This window comes from Pezoporus flaviventris, unplaced genomic scaffold (genome assembly GCF_033815535.1).
Source record: "Pezoporus flaviventris isolate CSIRO_AGI_PZ_B2104156 unplaced genomic scaffold, CSIRO_AGI_Pfla_v1 ptg000047l, whole genome shotgun sequence".
Lineage (NCBI taxonomy): Eukaryota > Metazoa > Chordata > Aves > Psittaciformes > Psittacidae > Pezoporus > Pezoporus flaviventris.
In genome coordinates this window covers 16,456,027-16,475,276 of record NW_026892595.1, presented here as the reverse complement: position 1 = coordinate 16,475,276, position 19,250 = coordinate 16,456,027, and the positions used below count along the sequence as shown (strand labels likewise).

The 19,250-nt window shown below is 39.5% G+C and overlaps 1 protein-coding gene across 2 annotated transcripts in view; it reads left to right on the top strand.

The window, feature by feature from the left end:
* The window catches only part of CDK6 (cyclin dependent kinase 6), a 127,569-nt gene continuing 108,319 nt past the window's right edge, over positions 1-19,250 (top strand). For both annotated transcript variants that reach the window (XM_061468490.1, XM_061468491.1), the window contains exon 1: positions 1-359. In XM_061468490.1, coding sequence (XP_061324474.1) covers positions 127-359 — 233 coding nt within the window. In that variant the 5' untranslated portion in view covers positions 1-126. The remainder of the gene's footprint in view (positions 360-19,250) is intronic.

Here is a 19,250-nt window from a genome sequence, read left to right as displayed (position 1 = left end):
AGGCAGAGGTACCAAGTGCGTGGCCTATCTGCCAACGTGAACAACATACTAATTGTCAGAAAGCAAGCGAGACTGAGAGCCACCCCAAAACACTTGGAGCACGGGAGGAAGAGGAGTGGCACCAGCATGGATAAGGACAGCACAAGCCTGGCTGACCAGCAGTATGAATGTGTGGCTGAGATTGGGGAAGGAGCCTATGGGAAGGTGTTCAAAGCCCGAGACTTGAAGAACGGTGGCCGCTTTGTTGCTCTGAAGCGGGTACGGGTGCAGACCAGCGAGGAGGGGATGCCGCTGTCCACCATCCGAGAGGTGGCAGTTTTGAGGCACCTGGAGACATTCGAGCACCCCAACGTGGTCAGGTGAGGAAGTGGGGCAGGTGTCCCCATCAGTGGGATCCTGGTTATAGTACGTGAGTTGGCCAAGCAAGAGTTTGGGTACATAAATGGACTGGACACTCGTCTGGGTTTGCGGATGAAGTGAGCACTAAACTGTGTACATGGAATGTGGTTTGAGGTTTCAGCAGGCCGTGGTGCTGCCTGCCAGACCTCACCTCATCCCTGTGCATTGCCTCCCACACACACAAACACCCATCTCCAGAGGCATAGGTGTGTGACTTAAGTGTTTGAGTGGATGGGCAAAGAGCCATGTGTATGTTATTTCCTCAGGCATAAGAGAGAATGAGAAAAAAAGTCTCCCTGGTTTTGTCTCAAGTATTAGTTCTGCCAGCTGCAGCTGATTTTTAGCAGCTCCATTCATTATTGAAATAGCAAAGATGAGAGCAGTAGTGGAATGTGCATTCCACCTTTTTAGGTGGTTTTACAGGGAGCTGTAGATTATCATATAAAAAAGAAGTAACAGCTTAAGACTTCAAGCTTTGCAGGCAGCCTTGTAGTTGAATACTGTTTAGCTGGTACTAATTTCACTGTGTACTGATAATTGTGCTGCCAAGAGTGCAACAGTAGAGATATCAGGCCTTGCTTGCAAGATGGTGGCCATGGCCCCAGGATGTCCTTTCTGTTGTGTTGGTAACAAAAACCCTAGATAAATGACCTGTGTTCTTGAACAGGTTCTCTCAGTGGTAAGGCTGGCCCTACTGTAGCCTCTTACAGTTTTTCTGTAGCTGGAAACGCCCAGCAGCCTGTGAGCATCTTTTATTAATATTACGAACTTTACGAAGTAAGCTTCACTTTGCAGATGCGCAGATGTGCAGTGATTTGAAACTGATCAGCATCTTACTGATGGTGCTGTAGTAACAAGAGTATTTCCTGCTATTTGTGTTATTATATGCACATATTGCATAAAAAAAGGAAAATATTTTATACTTCACTAACACCAAGGATCTTTCAGTCCTAGAGAAATAGATACTCTGAAGCTAGAGAAGACCTTCAAAATCGGTTGTAGCTGTGATCCTCTTCTTTTACAGTCTGAGATGAGGGGGTTTATAGTGGGTGCAAAAGGAAAGGTGAGACAAAGAATACTAAATACAAAGTGCATAGCTGAAGTAATTTTTGTTCATCTCAAGGCAGCATAATACAACAGTCTGCCTTCTCTCAGGGTAGATTTAGAGTAGATATTAGGAAGAAATCCTTTTCTGTGAGGGTGGTGAGGCACTGAAACAGGTTGCTCTGGGGAATTGTGGCTGTGTTCAAGGCTAGGTTGGATGGGGCACTGAGCAAGCTGGTCTAGTGTGAGGAATCCCTGCCTGTGGCAGGATAGTTGGAACTAGGTGATCCTAACGTCCTTTCCATCCCAAACCATTCTATGATTCTGTGATTTATGTCTGAACTGAATAGGCAAAATGTGTATTCTGAAATACTGGTAACGGAGAGCACATCATCAGTCTCACTGCAGTGAGCAATGGGATACAGGGTGCAGCTCACACTTTCCCACTGCTTATCAAACAAATCCACAGTTTGGTTAATAACCATTATTTTGACTGGCTCCCAGTAATGCCAGGGGCTTAGTCAGTAAATTTCAAAGTGGTGGGATATTTGTGTGGACGTGTTGGATTTGATCACCAAATCCAAGTGGCTTGGTTTACAGAGGAGAGCACCCAAGGTTCTTCCTTGGCAGTAGAGAGATAATTGAGAGTTCTCAGAGTTTCTGAACTCCAGCCCAATAATTTATGAGTGTACATGAGGATTTAGTTGTCCAGGTCTAGACATTTACATATTTGGAAGCTGTAAACGTTGTTCGGGAATAATTCAATATAACAATACTTACGAATTTTTTTGCCTGCATTGGGATCTTTCCATATGAAGTAAAAGATTTTTAAGAGCTCTTTAATCCTGAATTCAGCAAAACCTTGAAACTAAAGTTCTTGTTTTCCAAAGAGCTGTTTGATGAACTGACTATGCAGCTGCAGGCTTGTTTTGCTTGGGCTTAAGTGTAGTACGATCTTGACATAACGTTGCATAAATACATTGAAGCTAAAAATATTTTTACAAGTTTGAATGAAAATTCATTCTCTGCAAGCAGGATTTCAGCCAGCAGTATGAGAATGTAGTTTCAGTATAAAAATCCCTGAAAGTGTGTTCCAGGTCCTCACAGTGGTGTTGGGAAGCCTTTTGCCATAAGCCGCATTTCGAACACAAGAGATTGGTCTGTGATGTATGGGGATGCTTGAGACCTTGACTGCTCACCTATTCCCACAAACAGGCAGGGGAATATAAGAAGCAATTTCAAACATTCTCTCTTCTGAAATGTGAAGAATCCTGTTTAAAAACTTCCTCTGTTGTGCATGTTTTTAATCTGCAGAACAGATGAATCTGTAAGTAGCACTTTGGAGTGACTGAAATTATATGAAAGGTTATTTGAAAATATTTAAATGCCCCTGTTCCGTTACAAAATACGGTAGTAGTGTTTGTAATTTATCAAAATTAAAGGTCTATTTTTGTATTATGTAAATATACTCAGAAAAGGAAATACTACAAAAGGAGCTCTGCAGTTTTAAGCAGCTGACCTAGCTGTACTTAATTATTGAGCATGTTATGCTCACAAAAATGCTCATTGTTTGGGCATGCGTTCTGGAAACTGGTATAAAGGCCAGGCTACTAAATAAAAATAATGTCAAGTGCACTGTCTACATGCTGGATTAAAGTGTACATCATTTTCAGAGCACTGGGATAACAACACAAATACTTGAAATCAAGGGTTCTCTTTTATTTTGAAGGGACATCTGGCTTTTTTTTCTGAATATTACAAGCAACTAGCCTGAAAGAAATGAGAACTGCAAATTTGAGGTTGAATCTGTTAATTATGAGTAATGGCATGTGTGCAAACCAGCAGTCATCCTGTGAATCAAAATTTAGACAGACTTAAGACAGATGAGGTACATACCCCTGTGCTTGGCTGCGGTACTCTGGCATCAGCTGGCAGCAACGGCAGAAATTACAGTCCATGTGAAGTTACGCTGGACATGCTGATCTCACTCAGATAGTGTGTCAGGTTGTCTCCAGAGGGTAAAGTTCAGAGCTCAGCAGTCCACAGCTTCTCTGTCTCCATGAAGTAATGCTGAATGTGAAGCGTAATTTGGTAAGGAAGAGACCCAGTACTTGCTAGGCAGAGGTAGAGCTCAGTGGCTTTGTTGGTTGTGGAGCCAGGATGCAGGATGAGCACTGCTGCTGCAGTCCAGGTTTGTCATAGTGGTTGTAGATTCCCTTCCTCTAAAAGCCTGAGAAATGCTTGGAGCACTGGAGGGTTCCAGTGCTTGGTATTTGGAATGGAAGGGAATTTTCTCCATAAAGTGGAAATGTCTAAATAGCGCAGAATAATTTTAAACAAATATTTATCCTGTTTTTCCATGCTACTGCTAATTATGAGAGCTATGTTTCATGTTCCATCTCTCCAAGTCTGTTGTTTCCATGTTCGTACAATGAAGAGGCACATTTTTTGCAGTACAGTTGCTTTTACAATGATAATGAAGTTAGGTAAGACTTCGCTGCAGAATGAAATAAAATGAGGTGCAAAACAGGGAGTGAAAGGAAGTCTAATCTTCATCAGAAAAGTGGTGGTAGTGGAAGACTCCGGACTATTGACTGTGATGGTGGAAATAAGGCCTGAAGAACTGATCTAAACTTTTGCCAGACTGTCAGAACAGCACACAGAAAGGCATGGGGAAAGTACAGTTAAAAGCATGAATTCTGTGTGCTAAAAATCCTCTCCTGCTCTCATTTGCCTTTGTTTAAAGTTCCCCTCCGTCAAGGACATCTTAGTCTATTCTATTTCTCTTCACAAAGCAAAGTAAAAGATAGACTCCTCAAGAGTAAATCTTACTGTGAATTGCTCCAAAATAAGGTATGTTGTAGGCTTTGAAATGTCCTTTGTAACTGGTAGGATGATTGAGGTGCTCTGCTAGCTCACCTTTCAGATAATAGGATGTGATGCTTTAGTAAAGCTTTACTATATACGGTAGTCAAAGCTGGCAAAAGTTGGTTCCGCACTTATATAGCTTAGTGCTGTTCTGTTTGGGAAAAATGAAATATATGTAGACAAAGGACAGACTTTGCCAGGAGTAAATGACATATTAGATTCAGGAAATTCCTGTGTGTAAAACTGGGAGTATTCCCTGCTGTAATATATCTCTAAAAATTCTTCTTGTGATTATAATGCTAAATTCAGCAATATATTGTGTTCATTTTATCTCTCTCTCCTGCTGGTAATCAGATGATTAATTTTCCCCTAATGTTAATCATACATCAAACTGTGAATTTGCACTCTGGGAAGGCGATGTAAAAGAATGCTGTAACTCTTGCCGTGCTTGTTTTCTAACATATATATGTATTTAACAGTTTTAATAGTGTTCAACCTTAAGCAAATAGAGTAAACCTGCAAAGCTGTATATTTTTGCTTCCTGGCTTGTAGTTTTTTCGATAAATACAACTTTTTAATATTTTCATGGGTTAGTAAGTCTTCAAATGTAAAATAACAAAAATTATATTGAATATAATCTATTAGAATATAATATTTGGGTTATTATTTCAAAGATAAGTGCCAGAAATCTTGCCATTCAAGGTCATCATCAGCATATGACGGAGAATTAATCTTAGTTCTGTCCTTCCTTGCAGAATAGGTGCCCCAGCTAACTGACTTAGGTTCAACAGGATGAACCACTGAGCTGGATTATATTCCTCAGTCTGTTTGGTACACAGATCAGGTGGGGGGGAGGGAATGGACCCCAGTAATGATGAGTATTTGCACAGTTATGCCGTGTTCAAGGTTTTATGTTATTTTATATCACTGAAGAATAAATGACACTGTAAGTTGCCCTCTCTGGCACAACATGACAACTCTCATGTTGCTTTTTCCCTGCTTTTTCAGTCCACTGATCCGTGTTGCTATCTCTTGGTTTGCATTTGAATTGGTGGTGGAATTCATCAACTGATTCCCTCAGCAAGGCAACCTGAGCATGGAAGGAACTAGATGGGGCACACGTGACTCCCCATCCCTGTGTGTCCTCACATAAAGACCAGCACTTGACTCTGTGCACAAGTCCCAGAACCGTATAATGGCTTGGTGCTTAAAATTGTTTTTTACTCAGAAGGTGACTTTTTGTCAGTGTCTTGAAATTCTCTAACATTCAGAATGTATCTGTAGCAGCCCAGCAATACCTAATTAACTTTTTGCAAGGCAATTTGAACTTGTATCAAACTGAAATGATAGGGAACATAGAGAGGGAAAATAATTTCAAAATGCAGTAGCTAATTTTGTTTCTCTTTCCAGTTTGTGGTGACACTCATACTGGCTGCTGGCTTTACTACTGTACTGTTCATAAGTTTAAAGGATGATCTTCTCAGAATCATTGAGATACTCCATCCCGTCAAGTGAAACATTTCTGGTTTTGGGGGTTGTTTGTCTCCAGTGAATTCTGCTTACTTCCTTACTTCCTTTTTCTGCCAAGCTAATGTTAAACTTGTAGTGTGTGACATCGTTCTTGCAGATCAGCAGTGTGCTGAGTTGTGCGATGCAGTTTATTTTTATGGAGCACCACTCATACAGCATCTGTCAGGCCCCTGGAGAGAAAGAAATGGTTACCTCCATATTGCTAGGTACAGGGATTGTGTTGCACACAGAAAGAGTAAAATAAGATGCAGGGATGGAGCAAGGCAGAAGAAACTGAACTTGAAACTTGCCAAGCTTAAAGGGATTAATGTGGCAGATGAGTCTCAGCTGAGGTAGAAGAGGTGGATGAGTAATGGGAAGGAAAAACTGAATGAGCTTCAGAGTCAATTTTAGCCTAACACAAACAGGATGGTCTTCAAGACAGATGTGAAGACGGGAAGTGCCTTGGCAAGAGAGAGGCGTTTCCAGGCTGGAGAGCAGTGGTGGTCAGGGGAAGGGAGATGGTTCCTGCACTGACCAGGCACGGCAAGGAGGATGCTGCAAAGGTCTTGTGGAGGGAGGGACTGCCTACCTGGAAATCTGGCTTCTCTGATGGCAAGATGATGAAGGGGAATGATGCGGTAGACACTGAACAGGGTTTGGCAGTAGGTAGGATTTGGAGAATTCTGTGAAGTTGGCAGAGGACCCTGTGAAGTGACTGCACACAAATGCAGGCCTGTCATCGTCTACTTGCAGCCCTGCGGTACACAGAATAAGCACCTACAGGGAAAATAAGTGATATTCTTCCTGTTGATATGAATTGTTTATTAGTAATGGATGTGATGATTTAGTTTGGATACATGGTCTGCCAGAAACAGGACAAGATAAGAGCACATCAGGAAGGAAGGGTTGAATATGGAATAGCCTTTAGAGCCTTAGGAAATTCAGTTTCTGGAGTGAGTACAAGCTTTCTTCAAAAAGTATTTTATCTTCTTCTGAATCTAAGCTTTTTACAAAAAACATATTTCCAGTCTTTGTGTGAGTGAATGTTAGTCATCTTAGATTATGTCCAGTGCTCCATTCCTTCTTTAAATCTGTGGATGGTTGTGTCTTGGAGAGATCTAGTTTTGCTAGGTCCTGCCCAGAATGGAAAACCCAACTCATTTTGCCACTACCATTGCTGGTGAGAGGTCATGACTGCCAGGCATCCCCTGGGTTAACAGAGCAGGGTCTAGGATTTTGAAAAGATTATTTCATGGAATATTTCCTTGTGAACATTTTTTAAGGATGAGACAATTTTTCAAAGCCTAAGGGGAAATAAATGAATAGTAAAATCAATACAATACTTTGGATGCAATGAGGTATTTTGAAAGGACAGGAGAGTGGATGGTCCACCCCAGAAAACAGGGGCCAGGGTAAATTAGTTGGGACTTTCCAGTTTGCTTCATGGTACCTACCGCTGACTGAAGTGCGGAACAGAATAGGGAGAAGGAAAGGAACAGAATAGGGAGAAGGAAAGTACTGACTCTCCAGGTGTTTGGAAGAGAGTAGGCTTGAGGCTGTGACTTAACAAAGCACTAAGTGAGTCACTTGGTGGGATTTAAGTCATTCTTTGAGCTGTAGCACAGATGTAAGTGCATTATTGAACAGAAGTAGCTATGATATTAACTGTGCACTGAATTTTAAAATGCTTTGCTGAATAGAGTTCAGGGACAATACATGTAAGGATATGAATCACAGATACTGATTCTTATGTATTACATTAACTGAAGCCTTACTTCTAGAGAACTTTTTATTAAAAGTTAAATCATGCAGAATAAATAGTGTAACTAACCTGATGTAGCAGTATTGTGAATTTGGCCTCGAGTGCTCTCATAGTAATTCTTGGTTGACTTAATTTAGTTATGAAGTTTTAAAATTACTTTCATAAAATTCCATATCGCTCATCCCAAAGTTTGCAGCTTTATGTGGAGCGTTTGTTTTTTACTCTTTATGCAAAATCCGGCTGTTTTCCAGTTTTGCTGAGCAAGTTGATCTTGATGATTCTATAAAATTATCAAAAGATTGCTATGCCTGTATACATATAAAACTAAGCTGTGTTTTTCACTCAGAAGAGGAAATTTCTCCTATATCAGTTCTTCATATATTTTTCTTGTATTCTGAAAAACATTCTAAATTGCACATGCATGCTTATTTAACAGCCATACCTTTAAACGGTAAAGCATTTGTAACTAATAAACAAACTGCTTTAGAATTTTCTAGGGAGTGTTTTTTTCCATCATGTACTTCGACATTTTCCATTTGGGAAACCTCCATTTAGGAAGTTTTTGATGAGACGAGCATCAGTGTGGAAATGTGACTGTTGATTTCTGAACTGTTTCAAAATAGCTCATTGCATCCAAAGTGTTGTATTGATTTTCCTGTTCATTTATGTACTCTTAGCCTTTGAAAAATTGTTCCATCTTTAGAAAATATTCACAAGGAAATACTCCATGAAATAATATTTTCAAAATCAGGCCTTAAAATTTGAACATCACAGTTATGTTTTCTTTAGGAGGAAAAAAGAATGGTTTATATGAGTGATAAGAAAGTCTTCCATATGATGCTTTAGATGTCTTTTTAGGGCTTTGGAAGAAGATAGGTCTCTTCTCCAAGAAACATCCTACATAACTTTAGGACCAGGTGATGATTCCAGATACCTGAATACAGGGTGTAGTGGAATGTGCCAATGTGGTGGTATGGGTAGAGTTGCCCTGGGGTAGGTTTTCCATGACATACCTAGCAAACAATTTACAAACTTAGCAAAACCTTAGTTCCATATTATTTTAAAAGCATTCCTGCTAACACTGACTAGTTATCACTCTGCATTGTCATTAACAGGTGACCAATCTTTTCTTTAGTAAAAGAAAATAAAGAAATAACTCATGTGAATTCATCTTTGCAGGGATTCCCCATATTTAGTGATCAAAAATTCAATTCTAGTACAGATGAATCATACTGAGTTTAAATTAAACCTATTGAGTTTAGACTTTTGCAACATTAGTCAGTGCAGAATGTTACATATTTTGATAGAAACAGGGAAAGGAAGTGAGAAACAGAATGGAAAAGCCTGTGTGTGTTTTTTTCTCTCTTTTATGTGAGGCTTTGGCTAGTCTTTTAACATCAAAGTGTGGTCACTGACAAATAACTGAAGGTGTCTGTTGCTGTTTAACAATGTCAGAGAGTTCTCTTTTCCCTGAAATCAATTAATTATAAACTGGAAATTTCAGTACTTTGTTCACTGTTTCTTAACTTAGCATATTTCCAGGAGCTTTCTGTGAATGTAGTTCCTAGCCGCACTGGTGCTTTTGTTTCTCTTCATCTGTGGAGCCCGTGCTCTACTGTAAGGATAGAATTCTATCACTTTTTTTTTTTTTTCCACATTTGATGTGGTATTTTGCATACAGCTGCAGAGTAGACAGTTACCTTTGAAAAGAACATTTGGCTGGTTTAATTTGATTAGAGCAAACCACCTCAATCATTTCTGAACTAAGACCGTTTTCATTTTAACTTGGCAGTAGGAGTTGGGAATGTACTGACTGTGCTTAGATGTTTGGGGGAGGACTCGTTTGGACACACAGCTACTGCCAGAGTGAAACAACCTTAGAGGGCTTTGCCCATTCTGCTCCTTCCCCATAAAAAGGGAGGGCTGTGGAGCCGCTGAATGTCACATCTAACTTTCACTCATTATGACAAGGAATTGGAATCCTTGCGAGTGTTCCTACAGAAAATTGGGAACCTTTAATGCATAGAAATACATAATCATACTTTTTTAGTTTTAATGTGTTAAAAACATCAGGATATGGAAGGTTGTTTTTATTTACAACAAACTCAGATATCCCTAGAAACAGCATTTTGAATAAAGTTGTATTAAACCCCAATGTAAACAGATATATGGTAGGTTTTTCATAGATACACTGTATCACTGTAAAAATTGTATCACTTTCAGTAAGTCTTAGTGAGATTCCCACATTCTGTCATTCTCCTAGCTTTGACTTTCTACTCCTTTCCTCATCATATAAATATATTGTGATGGGGATTTATGTTGCATATTGAAGATTAAATTAGATTCTTCAGATTTACAGTATTATGTATTTATGCTTTTCAGTTGCCCTCGGTGATCAAATTATTTTCGTAGAAAAACTCTTGTGGCTGTCTAGGGTATCAGTGTGTGTCTTAATAAATGTCAGAACTTCAGTAAATCATAGTCAGATGGTATTCTCCTGAAAAGATGGTTCTGTTCTTTAAGTGCTCTGACTTTGCTGTAGTGGATCATCATATATACAGTATTTTAACCAGAAAATTACAGTTGAAAATCTTCCAGTTATTTTTGGTTTATGTTCTGAAAACCAGTATGCTCAGTTAACTGTTCATCTATGTGAGCAGCCTAACACTCGCCACTGATAGAGGAATTCGATCCGCATCTTCCAGCTAATCCAAAATGCAGTTGTAAATGTTAAGGCTTGAGTTTCTGCTGGTGAAGTTAAAGTCCATAGAGCTACACTGATTCAAACAGCTCTAGTTGTTCAAACCATAAATTCCTAATGTTAAGATGAACAAAAATGCGTTAGGAAAAGCAGTCTGTGCAGACGCGTCCCTTCAGGACACACCTTTGAGACTTTACCATTAAGATTTTTAGATGCTGTGACTACTGAGTTCACCAAACTGGGCTATAAAAATAGTTCTTTAATTAGAAGGTTTTTCAATGAGATGGGCAGTTTCTGTTGACCCATTTCACGCCTCCTAATTGCATTCCCTGTTAGCACCCCCCTACCTTAGTATGTACCCTCTATTTGATGTCTATCCCTTGTTGTCACCTAGGCAATTTGTACAGTGCTGTGCTTACCCCCATACTCCAGGTCACATCACAAACATGCTCACTTCAGTGCTATGTACACCTCCCTGCTTCAAGAGAAAATGCTTCTATAGCTACAATTAGAGGCTTCCTGAATGCTGTACAGCATTTAAAGTTTATGGCTCACTTGTTATTCACTAGCACAGTGCTAGAACCTTTATTATTGATTTCCAGGTTTCTTCAGGGTGGTACACATTAATGACCTGTGTTATTTTTTTCTACTAGGAAATAGGTTATAAGGCGAATCTTATTTTGCTAATTTTATCTAAGAGCATACTTTGTTTGTGTGTGTGATCTTTATGACATAGAGATTGAGCAGCATCTGCACTTCTAATTAGTATGTTGTTTATCCTTAGATAACCTTCTAGATTGTTAATGGAGATAGGCCTACCGCTGATCGTTGTGGTTTCCTCACAGACATCTCTCATCAAGTTGTTGCCTTCGTGTTCATCTCTTTTTTTTATAGAATGCTGAGCAACGAGTTTTAATCAAAGCAATAATACCCATATCCAGACAGGTTTGAATCAATGACTGTAGTCTGAAAATCAGAATTACATATCTCATCAAGCTTAAAAGATTTGGCAGTCTTGTAAGGGCCCAGACAAGTTCGTACTTCTGCAGAACTGAGCACCTGTATCTCTTCATTGCACGGAATCCCGTTCATCACATTGCCGTTATGTTTGTAAGAGCATTTAAAAAAAAAAAAAGGAAGAGTTAAATGGCATTACTTAATTCTATGCTGTTTATTATTCATGGCTTTCTCTACTTGGAAATCAAGAAATTTTATTACATTTTAATTTCATTTTGTGAGATTAAAACATCTTTTAGAGTTGTCATTTATTTCAAAAGCAGATATTAATGAAGCAGTGAAAAAAACACAAACAGAAATGAGACTGAAACCGAAAACCTTGACAGTACGACAGCAAGAATAGTTCAGAGTTGCATGGAAGAGCCAGGTAACTCATTTGACTAAAAATGAAAGGTATTTGTGGCTATAGATAAAACCTAGATAGGTGAATAACACTGATGAGGGAGTCTTTTTAGAAGACATTTTAAGTGTAGTGTAATGTCTCAATAAGACATTGTGATGTCTGTAAGAAAATACATTTCAGACTGAGAAGCTGAAGCTGAGTTCATTCTGCAGAAAAAAAGCGTAAGTCATAAAAAGCAAATCTGAATATTCTGCCATACTCTAGATTAGTGAAAGGATATTGAGCCTATAATTCTGGAAGATGCTGGACAGTTGACTAAACTTACTAAAACAGTAAAAAAGAGCAATTCCAACCACTGCTCATAATAAAGTGGGCAAATCAGACAAGGTTTAAAGACATAACTTACAGACACCGTCAGTGAAGCAGCTGTTCCTGGAATCCTGGAAGAGAGATCACTCTCTGCATAGCCTGAAGTAACTTGCAATAGCTGGATTAAGAAATTCTTATAGTCAAGACACACAGTCGTAATGGCCACAATAATTAAATCTGGTATTTTTAGGAGAGGGATGGTTCCCAAGCTTGGTGTAGTAACAATAGGCTTTAGAAAAGAGAGATTAAGAAACAGGAGGTAATAAAAGTTGGAACAGTCAAGAGGAAGGACATGAAAATGCTTGGATTTAACTTGGAGGTACTTAGAGTAGCAGCACATCTTGTCACTTGGGTCATACACCTTCCCTGGTGTGAAGCTCTTTTGAGTCACTGGAAATCCTAGCTGCTGCTTTGGATCTGTAGCCTCTTCCTGGGTGCTAGATACAGCAGGACAATTTAAACACTTCTGGTTTCTCAAACTCTCCAGAGGGGTGGGGGATGTCAAAGGGAAACACCAAACTTTCTCTGTCCCTTAAATGGTTCTGCACCAGGGTATCATGATGGATGTACAGAAGGTACCCATAGCCATGCACAGAAAAATAAACCAGCTACGTATGATAATTGTGAGCAGACATCTAACTTTAACCATCTGAATATTAAAAGTATACTCCATCCAAGTCATTCATAGTCTCCCCATCATGAGTGCAGAGAGAGGATGAGCTTTCTGAGAATAATTCATCCCACTCACCCTCGGTGCCCACCCTGGAGCAGAATGAATTGCCCTCTGGAAACCCCTGCTTTTCTCTTGTTGCCTGCAGAGAGAGCCCAGATGGCTAATGCAGAGTGGACACCCAGCTATAGCCTGCCACAGCTGGATGAGATTAATGCCAGTAAGCATGGTTCACTTTTGAAGGTGGAAAGTGGAAACACTAGCAGGGAGTTTGTCCAGCAAATAAGAGAAGTTACAAAAGCAAATAGGAAATTACTTGGTGGGGCGGGGGAGCAAAAAGCTGCTATTGAAACCGGAGGGCACTTGAACTATGAGAAAGATCAAATAAGGAATCTGTATTAATAGGGGAGCTTTTTTTTTTTACCAAAGTGTATGGATCGATGGTAAGGGTTTGTACAAGACACTTTTTTTATCAGTTGGCAAAAATTATGTGCTTTTCCTCATAGCAGGGTGTGTGAAATGTACTGACTTCAGACAATCTGCTTCTAGTTTGCACTTGGCATTAAAGTACTAAGGGGAACAGGGAGTAGCTGGAATGGGTGGGCATTCCCTGGTTACCCTGTATCCAACCTTAAACTCCAGCAGAAGCCATTTTGGTCAAAACTTACTAACCTTTTACAAGAAAAAGAGTGTTGGATGTGTGTTGGAGAGGGCCAGTTGCACGGCCTGTGAGTGGTTTAAGGCACCTTTCAAAGCTTTCTCAGATGCAGTTTCTCTTCTATATTTTTCTCATTCCCCTTCACTCTGCCATCCTGGTCTCATACAGGATTTGCTACTAAGTGGGCTAATTATCTCATTATTGACAAAATTCTGATGCTACACATATTCTCATTGCCTCAGGTTTCTTTTCCAGCAATTGATGTGATTGTACAATTGCAAGTAAATGGACATTTTTGGTGTCTAACACGTATTCCACTCTGAATTATCCAAGACCTGAGTGCTTGGAAAGCGGTGGTACAACTCCATTACCTCTTAGAATATTTTTTTTTAATTTAAAGTTTTGTCTTTCCATAACCTCAGAACGTGTCAGCCCACGTTGCCGGTAATAGGCTGCACAATTAAAATCAATCAGTAATGCCATCAGGTTCTGCTCTTCGTTTTTGATGTTGATTGTCTGTTGGAGCCAGTTCTTTAATGGCTCAATTTACAGAGTTTGAAACAGCTTTTTTTATTATGGAACCACAAAGACAATATGATTTAGTAAAGCAAATAATCTGCTTTATTAAGTTGTTTGGGTATGTGTATTGCATACGTGTGTGTGCATGTGGAAAAGACAAACCATGAAAATCTTTAGGTTTTATTGCAGTTATAGCAGGAAATTCAGAATTACTATTTTGTAACATGGATGGGGATTGTAAAACATGTAGGGCTGCAATTAGTTTAAAGTCTGTGCTTTAAAAATGTTTGGACAGTTTTCTTTATTCAAGTTAAAAGAGAAAAATTAAAAGGGAATGAGGGCAAGCCAGGAAAAAAATCCATCCCAAAAGCTAATTGTTTTTAAAAAGTTACATGACATTGAAAATTGGAACTGAAATGCCATCTCGCTCCTAAGTATAATAAAATAGTAAATTCTGTTAAATGTATTCTGGAAGGAGTAAATGAAAATTCTAAAGCCTGATGTGAGTGGCAAAGAGCCCAGGCAATATCCAAAAAAGTAAACATCTAATAGCTTAACCTAACTGGGGCACAGCCCGCTGCAGCAGGCAATTCAACAGGGGATGTCAATATTTAAAAGCAGCAAACTAATTTTTGAAACAGATGGCTTTTTTTCCTCTTGTGTACAGTACAAATATATGTTTTTAAAGGCTTTAGGGAATAGTTAGATGATGGGAGTGTGTGTCTCCTTTTAATATTGACCCCTTTAAAAATTGTTCAAATCTTGTAAAATTTAAGGTCACTTTGATCTTTCTTCTTTCAAGCATGAAATTGCCATCTTGAAATTGCATTATTCACTCAGTTCCCGAGCACACCCTTTATACAAAAATATTGCAGTAGCATTTTCTCAGCTTTTAAATGGAGGCTCTTCTTAAAAAGACTGTTGAGTTCTTGACATAATTTAATGAAACTTTACAGAATGGACATGATTATTATCATGGCATTTCTAATTTATTAATCACTGTCACTCTCACAAGTCTGAGAAAGTATTCTTATGCTTCGGAAAATCTAAATCAATGTCACTTCTCTGCCTTTGGGAATGAAATCACATGGACTGCCCTGCATGTACAGCAGTAGTCATATGCCATAAGCACTGGTGTACGGAGGCATTCATGGAAATGAAGACTACTGTGACTCCCTCCTTTCCAGAAAAAAAAACCAAAACTAAGCTCTCCTGTGTATGTTTCTTCCAAGTGGACTTGAGACAGTTGTATCCCAGTCAAATCTTCTCATAATTCAGACACAGATTCTCATTTCAGAACGTACAGATGCCAGTTGTGCTCTTTGAAAACCAAGACATGCCTGCATGACAAGTAGGTAAGGGGAATCACCAGCACATTTGACTTTTTTTTCACAGAAACTCACTTCAATTCTGTGATAACTCAGAAAGCGGCTGAATGGACCTTTATAAAACATGCGAACTAAGTCACTTCTAAGTGGAGACAGCTGGGGTCTATTTAATATCCTGTGTAAAATAGTAGAGGTCAGCTTCCTGGAATAACTTAGGAGTTTTATTTCACTAATACCCTACTGCTGCGGGGACCTGGGGTGATGGTGAGGCTCTCAAACTAAAATGCGTTGTAAGGAAGAGCTCCAGGGCCGTAGCTCTTGTACTAGCTCTGCATTTGGTGTGGAATGATAGGCAGCATCTCGTGCCTGCAGTATTTGCGCGTCATCATAAATGTCTATTGCATGGGTGCTTATTAGTGCAGACAACTAGTCTCATTTTTTTCTTAAAATCGTATGTTATCAGGATTTAGACATCGGGATACTAATTGAAAATCATCAAGAAGTCACACTTTGGTCAACAAGTGATTCTCAAATGTACTGATGACCTTGAATACCTAGGTTATTTTGTAATTTGGGACCTTGGTTCCTAAATCACTTATCTTGACAGTTTAATGATGTCATTTTTTCTCCTTGCAATTAATGCAGCCATATTTTTACCGTCTAAGATCATACATTTCCTTAATGTGTTCCCTGTATCTTGTTCAATTTAATCACTCTTGACTCCTTGAGTTTGGAATCTTACTTTATTTTGTAATTCCTGCTATTCCATTGCATACTGGCCATGTGGGCTACTGCCACTGGTAAGTGTTCACTCCCACACAGTTGTTACACACTACAGCAATTGAAATACTTGGTAGGCCAGTGACACTTCAATTAAAAGCCCGGGGTGCAATAGGCATGATGGTTCATATACAAATCGTATATATATAATGATGTCCAGTATGTTTACATACCTTTCATAGTGCAAAAAACTTGGCTTTTCCTTGGCTACGTATTTAAAAAGAAGATAAATGGAAGCTCTGAAGAAGAACAAAGAAGGGCAATTGTTTCTGTTAGATGGAAAGAAAGATGGAAATTGAAAAGAAATAAATAGTAGGGTGTCACTGGAACAGGCAAGCTGATCACAGCCCGAAAACGCTTTTGTAGACCATGGTGATTTTGGGGGCCCTATGTGGCGTGTAGTGTTGTCTCTTTAGTCAACTGTACAAAGGCTCAAGACCATCAGCTATGGCATAAGTTTCTGTGCTGTTTCTCCAAACAGAGGTGAATAGGATGATTGTAGGGTTTGGGATGGATTAGAGAAAATAATGAGGAGTAACTTCTTTAGCCCTCAATGCCTCCGAGCTTATTCTTGAAATAAAAATAATTACACTAATAAAACAATCCATATGTGGCTTAGAAAGGGTTAGAACAATATCCATCTCACCCAGTATTTTTCTGAAGTGAGAAAGAAGAGATATCTTAGGAAATGGTGTAAGAGCAGGACAGACCTGAAGTGATAATTCCTGACAAATGAAGGCTCAACAGTTTTGTCACTGGCTTGCTCTATGATTTTAAGTAATCTGTGTCCACTGCTTTGTAAGTCCCAGCAGCATTTGCAAGCAGATGTGAGCCAGCCCTGCCTCATTCCCAGCCAGATGCCTACCCGCTCTGCCGGTGCTCGGCGCCAGCTGGAAGCCATGTAGCCATGTTAGCGCTGCGGAGCCTCAGCCATTACGTCCTCCGATCTTCCCCAGCTCCACAGGGGCTGACACTGGACGTCGCAGAGCATGCTGTCCCCTGCTTGCACAGCTTGGGTACATGGGCTTGTTTTCATTTGCCTAGATGTAAAGATGTTTTAGTACTTCAGGAACCAGACCTTGTTCTGTGAGATTTATTATAGTTTGCTCATTTCTTTCAGAAACGTGAAAGTTGATGTTGCAAGAGCCGAAACAGAGTTTTGGCATGTATTTACATCTGACATACGCTACAATTTGCAAGATTCTGCATTTATTTCAAAATTATTCCTACATTAAAATGTAAACCTTCATTTCGTGCTGCTAAAAGATGCCCCAGAAGAAACAGTTGCCTTTGCCCCAAAGTAATAAAACAGTCGAATAAAATTTATTGCCAACTCAAAATGTTACTAACACCTCATTTTCATTGCCAAACTCTGCAAATAATCTTTAATTTGTTTTCTTTTACATGTGTGTGCAAGAGCTTAAAGGAAATACTAAAAGAGCTGTACAGGCTGCAGAATACTTCACTATGGTGCATTAATCTTTAAATGGCTAGCTCACAGTGCCATGTAAACAGGCAGGAAAAGGAGGAAACGTGTATTAGACATCCACCTGAAGAACTGGAGGATGAAAGCACCTGGGAATCTTACAGAAATAGCTGGTTTTTAATTTTCTTTGTATGTGCTATGAATTAATTTAATATTAAAAAAGACAGAAATGACAGGCAAGGAGCTTGTGTGGCCACATGGGAATGACTGTACAGGAAAAAGGGCAGTCATGAAGTCCACGCTTTCAAAAACTTGTAAGAGGGAATGTCTTTAATTCTGATGAAACGTGTAAGGAATTTGCATGCTAATGGAAACCTTTTATGTATTGAGTGTTTAAGGGCAATTGCCCTCTGGCTAAATTTATTAAGCTAGGAAAATCTTGTAAATTTCTATTGAAGATATATTAGTCCCATTTGTTTCTGTTCTGTACAACATGAATATTAAACTCAATCCTACAAGTTTGTTGCAGGTCGAACTCCCTTTCAAATTATAGGAAATTCTGGACCTGAGCCAAAGCCAGTTAACTACTGGCTTCATTAGGCTCAGGTAGAGGCTCTTGTGTGCAGATCTTTTTAGGATTGAGCCTGGTCTGTGAGGGTTCAGGGAATGGGGCTGAGAAGTTTTCAGTCTCTTTTAGTTTTGACTTCTCTCATTTTAAGTTCCTCATGAGAAATAATATTTTTAAATATCTTCAGAAATCAATTGAACGTAACCTGGGATCCAACCAAGCAAACCAAGTATGGGTTTGATCATTCTCTGAAGTTGATCATTCTCTGAAGTTTTCCATTTCCCAAGGAGAGCTACACCAACCTGATACGTTGGAAACATGAGGACCAAGAACATAAGTTTGTCTCAGGCCCGGATTCAGCCTGATCCAGAGAGGAGGGAAAATCCACCATGCACACGGCCATGGCAGAAATCACCCTTTCCAGCAGCCGAGCGTGTATTCCCTTAGTTTTGATGTTTTGGTTTTAGAATAAATACCCCTCGCTGTTTTCTTTTATCTTGTAAAGTTACATATGACTTGCAACCACTGAGTTTTTCTTTTAGAATGCAACATGTAAAGAGGAGTGCAACGTTTAGGTGCATAAATCTGCGTGCCTCCCAAAACCTGGCCAAATCCTGTTTGTTTTGCTTACTCTTGTGAACAATTGCCTCTGTCTTCTGATTTTGGGAACTTACCTGAGTGCTATTTACTTTTGGATGTATGGGGTGTGATTTGTAATACATTGAATGGTGGCAACAGGACACGGTACAGTGCCACTGGGAGGTCAGTTGAGTTCACTGTGCTCCCCTCCAGGTTTTGCTGAAGTGAATGGAGGAATTCCCTTTGTCGGAATTTATTGGTGCCCTGGCATCATGGCACATGGGCTTCTTGGGAGTACATCTGGCATCAAAGCCTGATCAGCATCATTACCCATATAGAGAGTAGCAGAAAAGCACTGTGAACTGTGTGTCCATTTTTATGTTTTTTAACCTCATGTGGGGGAAGCATGTGTGGAAATCAACGCACAAAATGTAAGACACATTTTGGATTTTCACTTGGTCTGTTGCTGATGGTGGCGTTCGCTTCCTAACCACTCTGCTTGCATTGGAAGTGGGTAGATGTGTCTGGTCCTTTTTCAGGAAATGTTGAGCCATTCTAGTGAATCTATAAACAGATTCTTTCAACAGATTTAGACCTTTTTTTGAAGTTACTTTCCTGTGGTTTAAATATCTGGTGTTAAATTGCTGTTTGCATTTGTAAAAGATAACAAGAGCAGTTCATATCCATTGCTGTTTTCTAGTCCCTCA